The following is a 12,216-nucleotide window of genomic DNA, read 5'->3' as shown; positions in this document are numbered from 1 at the left end:
ATAAAAGAAGAGTTGATTTTAATGTCCACCCCACCCTGTTTGTGTTATCCCCTAGTGTAGTGTATGAGCCATATCATTGGTGGGAGGGCTACACGCAATAGAGCCGTTAGACGTTAGAGCTGTTTTCAGAAAAAGGCCTCAAATAGCCCAAGTAGAGCAATAGCCAGAATAGAATCCTTGATAGAGCCTGATAGAGCCGTTTACAGAGAAAGGCCTGAGATAGAGCTTAGCCCCAATAGAGCAGAGAGAGAGAGAGAGAGAGAGAGAGAGAGAGAGAGAGAGAGAGAGAGAGAGAGAGGGCATACAGCAATTTTACATGATAGCTAGTGGAATGGATGATACACCACTGTTCAGTTTCATTGAAAGCACATTACACACACACACACACACACACACACACACACACACACACACACACACACACACACACACACACACACACACACACACACACACACACACACACACATGCATACAAACATTTCAACACATTTAGAATATACAGAACACCAACTTTGAAATACATGCCACAAAGACCGTTATTAACACACACCTACACACTGTCACACACACTTTCACTGAGAGAGTGTTTCCATACTTTAACACTGGCATCTTTCCTCTGAGGATCTTACCAGTGAAGCCTGAGTGACAGCAGAGCTCCCCTACTAGAGGCCCAGCAGATACACACACACACACAGATACACACACACACACACACACACACACACACACACACACAAACACACACACACAGGGATGGATTAACGAACGGGCCTACCGGGCCCAGGCCCAGGGGCCCATGAGCTCAGGGGGCCCCTAGGCCAGAGCCTCTGCGTGAAGTCGCTGTTATGTATCTCTTATTTGTGGTTGAAAAAGGTGTATTTTATTCATTTGTTAATAGCTTTAATTGAGTGTACCTGTGCTGTGTTAGAAAAAGCTAGATTAATGCGACAGTGATAAAGCATAACTTTTTGGGACTGCTCAGGATACCTTATGCTATATATACCCTCAAAATGGCAAACCTGTCTCGGTCATGGTTTTCATCATTTTTAGGGGGAATCGTCAGTAGCAATCTATAACAAAATTATACTGTATGCTTATCTTACATACACTATAGAAACTATTAAAAAACGATTCAATTAAATTAATAATTTCTTATTTTCTTTGTTATTTTTGTCATATACAGATATGCAATGATGATTGCTGGGTAATATGTATCTTGTTGTCCAATGTCAAGTCTCTATTTGATCATGTGATGAGACGATACGATATAGCTAGTTTAGGCGCAGAATCTGAAAGTCAAGACCTACAAGCAGGCACAGTAGGCTACACCTGCCGGACGACGCCTTTCAAACATAAAAGTGGTGATGCATGATTTGATTTTTCAATGGACAGGATAGCCCATTCAGACTCTCCTGCCCCGTGCTGCCCCTCAGGTAGGTCTTAATCCGTTTCAAGTTGGAAAAGAATCACTCGGCTGTTGCCCTGTCACATGTAATGTCAGAAACAATAGCAGGGCAGTGCACACCTCACCGAAGGTGGATGTTAGAGTAAACTTTGACCTGTTTACTTTCCCAATACAATAGCCAAAGTATCTAATTCGACCGTAAAATCCAACACATTGGTTGTGTGTGTGCGTGCGTGCGTGTTTTGCGGGCGCACAATTTTTTTTTTCGCGGGGGGGGGGGGGGGGGGGCCTTCAAAATATCCAGGCCCAGGGGCCCGTGGTTTCTTAATCCGTCCATGCACACACACACACACACACACAAACACACACACACACACACACACACACACCCAAACACACAAACACACATATGCATACACACACACACAAACACACACATACACGCATACCTACACACACACACACACACACACACACACACACACACACACATACACACACACAAACACACACACACATACACGCCAGACACACACACACATACACGCAAGACACACACACACACACACACACACACACACACACACATAAACACACACACAAAAATGCATGTGCTTGACTTCTGACATAAGCCACGCTCACTTCTAGCCTTCTATCTGAATCCAGACCCAAAGACACATCATGTTGATGGTTTAACAGATACAAATACAGATACAGATAATGACCTCTAGTTTGTATATGTGTATGTATCTCTTTTTGTGTGCTCTTTCCACCTAAACCATTTGTGTTTCTCACTCTGCAGCTCCTGTGACTCTGGATCCCAACACTGCAAAAGCCAATCTCATCCTGTCTGAGGATCTGACCAGTGTGAGACGTGGTGATGAGCAGCAGCTTCCTGATAACCCAGAGAGATTTGATCATTATCACAGTGTCCTGGGCTCTGAGGGCTTTAACTCAGGGACACACTGCTGGGATGTGGAGGTTGGAGAGAATCCATGGTGGAATGTGGGTGTGATGACAAAGTCTCATCAGAGGAAGGGAGAATTTACCTCCATCAGTGGACTGTGGCTTGTGTATTATAAAGATGGTGAATATGGGGCATGGTCTACACCACAGCCCATCACTCTCCTCACAGTGAAGCAGAAACTCCAGAGGATCAGAGTGCAGCTGGACTGGGACAGAGGAGAGCTGTCATTCTCTGACCCTGATAATAACACACATCTACACACTCTCACACACACTTTCACTGAGAGAGTGTTTCCATACATTAATGTTGCCTGTAATATCTCTCCTCTGAGGATGTTACCAGTGAGAGCTTCAGTGAAAGTAGAGCAGTATAGCAAGAGATGATGTCACTTCCTTTTGCCAGGTTAATAATGACTTGTTCCTGGTGTCAAAATGTCTTCATAAATTAACCATTCTGACTAATTGGTTGTATTCTTAGTTGCCTTAAGAAAATCCCACAGGTGCCATGTGATCTGAACTCTAAAATATTGTAAATTGAAGGGCAAATATCAGTGACAGAAATGTATTGTAAATTATGTTCCTAAACAAGTTACTTTTATTATCTAAACGTTTGTTGATGTTGGCTAAATGTGTCCATCCTTCAGTTGATAATCTGTTAAATCCCACTGAGGTCCTGAAACAGTGGAACAGCTCAGCTTCAGCTCCATTAGTCAGAATCTGAGGTCTGTAGAAAGCACAAACACTGATGAGAAAAACTAATGAAAGCGGTTTGAATGGACTTGTTAATTGTATGATTCTTTTCTTTTTTTCTTGAATGATGCTACTTGAGACAATTGTATTGTTTTAGTGCTGTACAAAAAAAGATTGAATTGAATAAGCCAATATTGTCTTTTGTGTTTTATGTCATCTGCTTAGAGCTGTGGCTAATAGACACTGATGCTGACAAATGGGATCCTGTGGCAAAACTCTCCAACATAATTTCCTTCATACAGAATTGTGAAAGAGTGTTTTTATACTTTTTCTTTATGCTATTGGCTGTAAACTCTCTCCACTGATGATCTTACTAGTGAAGGCTTGTGTAAGAGTAGATCAGCACAGTTAGGGCTGATAGTGTCTCTGTCTGGACCAGGACTGATCTGTAGTAGGAGATGAATCAGTTAGAGCTGATAGTGTCTCTGTCTGGACCAGGACTGATCTGTAGTAGGAGATGAATCAGTTAGAGCTGATAGTGTCTCTGTCTGGACCAGGACTGATCTGTAGTAGGAGATGAATCAGTGAGAGCTTGTAGTGTCTCTGTCTGGACCAGTACATGAACCACACTGGCTTTAAAAAATATTTATTTTTAGATTTTCCCATGTGATATTGTCTCATTCATTGTGTTGATTTCAATTTTTTTTTAAACATTTTCCACAGGGCAAGAGTTTTAATGGACTGTATATCATCAATGAGGAAAGGTCACTTACGTATAAATTAATTTCTGATGAAGAGGTATGGAACAATATAATCATTTAATACACAAAATGCATACATGTTCTTCCAAGGTCATTTATATATAAGTTACAGATGTATTGTTTTTGGACAAAAGTGTGTGCTAAATACTATAACCATAACCATAACCAATAGTAAACCACCAAACCAGTCCACAGGCTCCACAGACAGGGCTAGAGGACAGGAGAGGAACACCTCCCTCAGGGACACAAACAGTGGTGTTGATTGGGGTCAAGGGTCAATTGACCCATTTTTAGGAAGGTACAACTCTGTGGGAAGGTAGGGGTACAGTTACATCCAACATACTGAACTACTGCCATCTGTTGGTGGAATACTGCAACGCGCCTTTCTAATATCTTCTTTGAGTGCTCAAATGTCTTTCCAACTAAGTTTCACCAGCACAGGACAGAGCAGAGATGAAGCTCACAGTGAGTGAACCAGAGAGAGGATGGCCAGACAAGGACACTCAAGCTGTTTGTCTTACGGGTGCCAGTAAGGGTACAGAGTCACATAACAGGGACATTTGGCAGAGTTTGCTACATCAGCTTCTGTGGGAATGGGGCATCTGTCCATAGCAACCAGCACCTGCTCAGAGATCCAGGGATATATCCAGGGATAGATATAATATAAGTCAGTCATTTATTAGTTCATCCATTCATCCGTTCATTCATTCATTCATTCATTCATTCATTCATTCATCCATTCATCCATTCATTCCCTGCACTGTACTCAAAAGCGACCTCAGGTTTCTCTGTAAAGATGATTAAAAAGCTTGTGTGACTTGTGTATATATGTCCAAAGATGCACAAAAATCTACTCCAGACCCATTGATGAAGAGGCATTTGACAACAAAATAAATGGCTCTAGTTATGAAATAAGGTAACCAAATGCAGACATTCTTGAGATATAATGAGAAATAGAATAACATTTGAATGCTCAACCAAAATGCATATAAGAGATCTACTCATAATGGCATGGGTTGGTGTTAAATGTGTACTCTGCAACCAATCACTGTAATTTTTTTATGCAGCAGATTCAATACTCACATTTCACCAGTAGATGGCAATGTTCATTGAACTTTACAGTCTGAAAGCACACTGATCAGAATCTTCTTCCCTCCCTCTGGCTCACCTTGACTGGACAAGGAGGTGTGGAACTGACCAATCAGAATCTTCCACACACACACACACACACACACACACACACACACACACACACACAATTTTAGGACCTAGCAATGGACTCTACAGCACCCCTCAACCACCAGTGCTATCTGGGAGGACTTTACAACCAACTTAAGACTAAAGTTGCCTGCAAATTTTACCAGGTGTTGTATAATGGTGCGGCTCCTTTAAGAGCAGCACGTACAGGGTGGGTGTGGACGAGCGTGAGAGAGAGAGCGAGAGAGAGAGAGGTGATGCATACGGATAGATAGGATGTAGCGACCGGAGCAAAGTTATGTTGCTGTAACGTTGAACTCTGTGCAACCAGTGTGGAGAATAAATCCTCGGACCAAATTAAGTTGCCATTTATTTGCTCATCAACTGCAGACTGAAGGGAAAGGGAGTTAACCCCGGAGTTTAGAATATAGAACACTTCGGCCCTGGAGCAGTAAACCAAAGTCTCCCCAGTAATCTCCGACTACGGTCAGGGACAGAGCAGGAACGGTTAACCAAGGCCACAATGATAAGGCAGGGATGTGAAACACCTAACAACATCAGTAATGCATAACCATATGCATCTCAAACATCCCTTTGTGACCATGTCTGCCCAGGCCCCCCCAGCAGTGGATAATACACAGCCACAACCACCAATAACGGCTGTGTTCAATTCAAAAACACCATACACACACAACCACCCGACGGCCAAGCAGATTACAGAAACTTTGGGTGTAATGATTTGCCAGGACCTCATGCCCTACTCAATTGTTGAGGTTTCCGTAAGCGCCTAACTGTCACTGCGCCATGCTACAGGGTACCCTCACGCATGCATTTCTCACGTACAGCATATGCCACGCCTACTTATGGCCTTCTATCTGAATCCAGACACTAAGACAGATAATTTTGTTGGTTTAACAGATACAAATACAGATACAGATAATGTGGGGTGTGGGTGTGATGACAGAGTCTCTCCAGAGGAAGGGAGACTATTACTCCATGAGTGGAGAGTGGTATGTGTATTATAAAGATGGTAAATATAGAGCATATTCTCCACCACAGCCCCCCACTCTCCTCACAGTGAAGCAGAAACTCCAGAGGATCAGTGCAGCTGGACTGGGACAGAGGAGAGCGGTCATTCTATGACCCTGATAATAACACACATCTACACACTCTCACACACATCTCCCCTACTAGAGCCCATAGTGTCTCTGCTTCTGTTCTCATAAGGCCAGCAGGTACACACACACACACACACACACACACACACACACACACACACACACAAACACACACACACACACACACATTTAAATTATTTTTTTGAATCAACCAATCATATTCTGTACAGAAAGGATTCAAACATTTCTCAGAGGTTGAATACAGCTTAGTGACTCATGGGTACAAGAAACATCTCCTACGCCAAACAGCAAGACTACCTATAGCAGCTGATACAGAGCAGAACTTTGCTTGTTGTTTTGATTGTCTCTTACTAAGTCCTGCCAGTCGTAACCCACTGACCGAAAGCTTATGGAAATGCCCCAGGCTTCCAAATGTCAATACTACCATCTTACATGTATAGCCTAGGTCTCTCATCTTAGCAACAATGGGCTGGTATTTGGTCAACTTGTCAAGGAAGGCTATGTCCATAAAGAGGTCATAGACACAGGCTACCTCAAGGACTACTACCTCCCTTTTAACCTTTTCCAAGAAAACAACATCAGGGGTGTTAGGGATGTTGCACAACACATCATCAGAGCTGTTAAACCAATCTGGCATTATACGGGAGTGTTTGTACATTGACACATTGGGGGGGAATACTCCCTTAACAGTACTAGAAATGAGGTTGACAATGCGGTCATGGCGTACAGTATGAAGTCCTTTGTACTTATTGCAGCCATTAACAATATGAGCAACACACACACACACACACACACACACACACACACACACACACACACACATACCTACACACACACACACATATCCCCACACACACACACACACATACCCACACACACACCCACACACACACACATACTCACACACACACACACACACACACACACACCCACACACACACACATACTCACACACACACACACACACACACACACACACATACCCCCACACACACACACACACACACATACCCACACACACCACCCCCCCCCACACACACACACACCCACACACACACACATACACACAGGTTTTTGGTTTTGTGTTCTCATTATGTCACTTCCCTATGAGCCAGGGTTGTAACAACGTGCATACGCACACGCGCACACACAGATGTGCACACACACCCCCACACACACACACACACACACACACACACACACACACACACACACACACACACACACACACACACACACACACACACACACACACCTGCCCACCCCTACTATAAAACACATGCCATGAGCTCTGATGTTGTCTCAAAGGTCAGGTGTGTTATCTGAACTTGAAGCTGAAACTCTGTCCTATGTTACTCCTCTGACTCAGACCAACAGAGACCCACTTTCAGCAGAAACCACCACAGACTCATGAACAGGACCACAACAGACATAACACAAGCTTTCAAATGTTTACACACATCTTCTGCAAATCCATATGCTGTCTGACTACCAGTCACTGCATGTGGTAGAGAAGACTCTGAACTCTATGTTTATGGTTCCAGCCTAGACTTGTCTGTATCTATGGGTTAATATATAACAGAGCTGAGCACACAGGATAATATGACTGCAATAAGGACACTAGCATGGACTCACAGAAAGTATGTGATTTCCTCTCTCTGTGATATGTAACCCACAGTACAAGTACCTTCCGATGACTGCATATATAAACCTATAGATATACCTATATATCAAGTCATTGGTAACTACACATGAGCAATAATGTAATGACTAAGTAATAATGTCAGCTTTTAGTAGGTCCCAGGTTAAAGAATACAGAGGTTTCCCTTGATAATGTCACTGAAAATCAGACACAGTGGATGTGCTGAGAGTGTGTACACTGGAGGTGTCATTCACAGCACAGACAGCTCTCTGTGTGTCTGCAGTAGGAATGAGATCAGAACAACATTTCTGTGGATAGTGGAGGAAAAACACTGACATGAAGCCTGTTTATGCCTGTAAGTTAGAGCTCACTCATCCAGGTACTTTGACCTCTGATCCTTAAGACAAGGAGGCACTAAATAACTGTTTATTGGAGGACTGTTGTGAGACTGACCAATCAGCTCCCTGCTCCTCCAGATCCCTCCCTCTGACTCTCCTTTCCTGAAGGAGGAGGTGAAGCTCAGTGAAGGGCGGCTGCTGTGTTCCCCGTCACACCGTCACAAAACTGCTCCAGCAGGTCAGGTGAGAATCTAATTTAAAGACACTCAAACTGGACATAGTTGCTTTCAAAAAGACGTTGGAGAGGTTGCCATGCTTGCATAAATTGGTTAAAACAACAAGAGGACTCAGAAACTGACTGGATTTGTCAAACTCCTGAAAGTGAAAGTAAAGTTTGGGAAAAAGTTACAACGAGAGCGAAGTTGGAACCAGATTTATATTTACTCTTGGAAAATGGCTTCAAAGCTAGAAGAGGATTTATCCTGTCCTGTGTGCACTGACATCTTCAAGGACCCAGTTGTTCTGTCATGTAGTCACAGCTTCTGTAAAGTCTGTCTGCAGCAGTACTGGGAAACCAAAGGATCCAGAGAATGTCCAGTCTGCAGGAGGTCATCAAAGGACGAGCCACCAACCAACCTTGCATTAAAAAACCTGTGTGAGACATTTTTACAGGAGAGAGGTCAGAGAGGAGCACTCTGTAGTCTCCATGGCGACAAACTCAAGCTGTTTTGTCACGATGATCAGCAGCTTGTGTGTTACTCGTGTCGGGACTCAAAACTCCACAGGAATCACCAGTTCAGTCCCATTGTTGAAGCAGCAGTTGACCATAAGGTAAGTTTGATAACCACAAGATTTTGTATTGGATAATTAACATCAAGCTATAGCCCGATATTTAGTCCATCATTATAAACAATGATTTGCTAATAACATTCAAAATCCCTGTAGTTGCTGTTATTACTGTAACTCAACACTAGGTGGCAGCACCATCATTTCACTCCTTTGCCCCCTCAAGAAGGCCATCCAAATGTGTTCACAAAGCATCCAACTGAAATGTATCCATTTGTTGTTTTAGTGGTGACAATCCATGTTCTGCCAAAGTCATATTTAAAAATCTGACTCAGTATTGCTGTAAAGTGAATCACTGACATGTGAGACTTGATTTGTCTTTATTATTTTCACATTCAGGACTTTTCAGAAATATGCCAGCAAATGTTGGAATAGTCACCAACACATCTGACGAGCGTCACAAATTACTTTGTATGTAAAAGTCAACTCTCTCTCTCTCTCTCTCTCTCTCTCTCTCTCTCTCTCTCTCTCTCTCTCTCTCTCTCTCTCTCTCTCTCTCTCTCTTCCAGGAGGAGCTGAAGGTCAAAGTGGATCCCTTAAAGGAAAAGCTAAAGGCTTTTGAAAAAGTAAAACTCACCTATGGTAAAACAGCAAAACACATTAAGGTGAGAGTCAGGAGTCAAGCATGAATAGAATATCTACAGACGTTGGAAGGAGCTTTTATGAAGTGTGTTAATCCAGAGGAATTCCCCAGTAGACACTTTCTCTGTTATTGACCTTATTCCAGACTCAGGCCCAGCACACAGAGAAGATGATCAAGGAGGAGTTTGAGAAGGTTCACCAGTTTCTACGAGATGAAGAGGCAGCCAGGATAGCTGCACTGAGGGAGGAAGAGGAGCGGAAAAGTCAGATGATGAAGGAGAAGATTGAGAAGATGAGCAGAGAGATCTCATCTCTTTCAGACACAATCAGAGCCATAGAAGAGAAGGTGGGAGCTGATGACATCACATTTCTACAAGTAAGAACCATCTACTGTCCTTATAATAGTGTGTGTGTGTGTGTATGTGTGTGTGTGTGTGGTGGAGCCCTCCGTTTCATCCTTGCCTCACAGGGCTAACTCAAAAACGCCACAACATTTGACACACTGGATGTTCGGGTTATTGCTCACCTCATCGTTGTGGCGGCGCACTGCTAGCCTGTATCCCTCATCCAGCTGAGTGGCAATGTTCACCCTCCCAAAAGCAGAGAACTTCAGACAGCTGTCCATGTGGAGCTCCGACTGCTCATGTTTCTGCACCTTTTCAGACAGATGGTGCATGTCTGTAACTTCAGTAGTTGTAGACAGATGGTGCATATCTGTAACTCCAGTAGTAGACAGATGGTGCATGTCTCTAACTCCAGTAGTTGACAGATGGTGCATGTCTGTAACTCCAGTAGTAGTTGACAGATGGTGCATGTCCGTAACTCCAGTAGTTGACAGATGGTGCATGTCTGTAACTCCAGTAGTTGACAGATGGTGCATGTCTGTAACTCCAGTAGTTGACAGATGGTGCATGTCTGTAACTCCAGTAGATGACAAATGGTGCATGTCTGTAACTCCAGTAGTTGTAGACAGATGGTGCATGTCTGTAACTCCAGTAGTTGACAGATGGTGCATGTCTGTAACTCCAGTAGTTGTCCATGTAGTGCTGTCTGCTGTGCCGCCTTCGGGATGGAAAAGTAAGCAGGGGTAGAAAAAGACAACATTAGCCACTTCACATTCTTCTTGCCACGATTTTCTTTCGTACCAATTCTTGGAAAATCCTTGGGTGTAGGATTTTCCCCCCTTTATAGAAACCTGTTGAATGGATACATTTGGACTAGGAAGTCCTAATTGTTTTGCTGCCAATTTATCTCGATTAGTACGCTGACTAAAGAGTGAATTGAGTTGTTGCACTGAACGCTAGCCATCTGGACAGAATGTGACTTGATCGAAGCCTCCGCCCACACTTTTCACAGTTAGTATGATGAAAGCACATTAGTGCTAGCCCTCCTGGAACCTATAGAGATTGCATTGAAAGCCCTGTTAAGTGTCTGTCTGTCTGTTTGTCTGTGTGTCTGTCTGTGTGTGTGTGTGTGTGTGTGTGTGTGTGTGTGTGTGTGTGTGTGTGTGTACTGGCCAATCACCATCATTCATATACAGCCACACTCAATCACACTCACTTACACTTTATCTGAGTGTTCCAATGTCCTCTGTGTGTAAAATGTTAAATGGTCATTGACTAAAGAAACAGGGTGAATGAGGGACAGGGGCAACTGGGAAAAAACTCTGATGATGTACATGATGATGACATGTATCAGGTGCTGACGGTGAGAGTGTGTGTGTGTGTGTGTGTGTGTGTGTGTGTGTGTGTGTGTGTGGTGTGTCGGTGTGTCAGCTTACAGGGGAGTAGAGAGAGCATGAATAAATAAAGGTTTATTATGATATCATGTAAAAATAAATGTCTTTCCTTCATCATTTCACAGAACTACAAGAGCACAGTGGAGAGGTGAGTGATCTGCCTCCTGTCTCTCTCTTCTCTGTGGTTCTGAACCCAAACCCACAGCAGCACTGACTCCTGAATGTTATTCCAGAGCCCAGTGCCTACCGCAGGAACCAGAGAGGGTTTCAGGAGCCCTGATCAATGTGGCAAAACACCTGGGCAACCTGAAGTTCAGAGTCTGGGAGAAGATGCAGGAGATTGTCCAATACAGTGAGTACTGACAGAAACAGACACAGACACAGAGAGAGAGAGAGAGAGAGAGAGAGAAGGGGGCATACATTGATTTTACATGATCAAGTGATAGTGATAGTGACATGAATGATACACCACTGTTTAGTTTCATTGAAAGCACATTTGACACACACACACACACACACACACACACACACACACACACACACACACACAAGCATGCATGCAAACATTTCAACACATTTAAAAATATAGAGAACACCTACTTAGAGAAATACATGCCACAGCGAAATTAACACACACATACACACTGTCACATACACTTTCACTGAGAGAGTGTTTCCATACTTTAACACTGGCATCTTTCCTCTGAGGATCTTACCAGTGAAGCCTGAGTGACAGCAGAGCTCCCCTACTAGAGGCCCAGCAGATAAACACACACACACACACACACACACACACACACACACACACACACACACACACACACACCTCCCCTACTACAGCACATAGCGTCTCTGCCACTTCTCTCATAAGACCATACACACACACACACATCTCCCTTACTAGAGCTC

The 12,216-nt window shown here is 43.5% G+C and overlaps 1 protein-coding gene across 1 annotated transcript in view; it reads left to right on the top strand.

The window, feature by feature from the left end:
* The first annotated feature begins 8,274 nt into the window (after positions 1–8,274).
* LOC116223455 (nuclear factor 7, brain-like) overlaps positions 8,275–12,216 on the top strand; it is a 7,553-nt gene continuing 3,611 nt past the window's right edge. The window contains exons 1-5 of the mRNA XM_042703236.1: positions 8,275–8,972; positions 9,497–9,592; positions 9,715–9,945; positions 10,742–10,766; positions 11,543–11,659. Coding sequence (XP_042559170.1) covers positions 8,595–8,972; positions 9,497–9,592; positions 9,715–9,945; positions 10,742–10,766; positions 11,543–11,659 — 847 coding nt within the window. The 5' untranslated portion in view covers positions 8,275–8,594. The remainder of the gene's footprint in view (positions 8,973–9,496; positions 9,593–9,714; positions 9,946–10,741; positions 10,767–11,542; positions 11,660–12,216) is intronic.

This window comes from Clupea harengus, chromosome 2 (assembly GCF_900700415.2).
Source record: "Clupea harengus chromosome 2, Ch_v2.0.2, whole genome shotgun sequence".
NCBI lineage: Eukaryota > Metazoa > Chordata > Actinopteri > Clupeiformes > Clupeidae > Clupea > Clupea harengus.
This window is presented reverse-complemented; position numbering and strand designations above follow the sequence as displayed.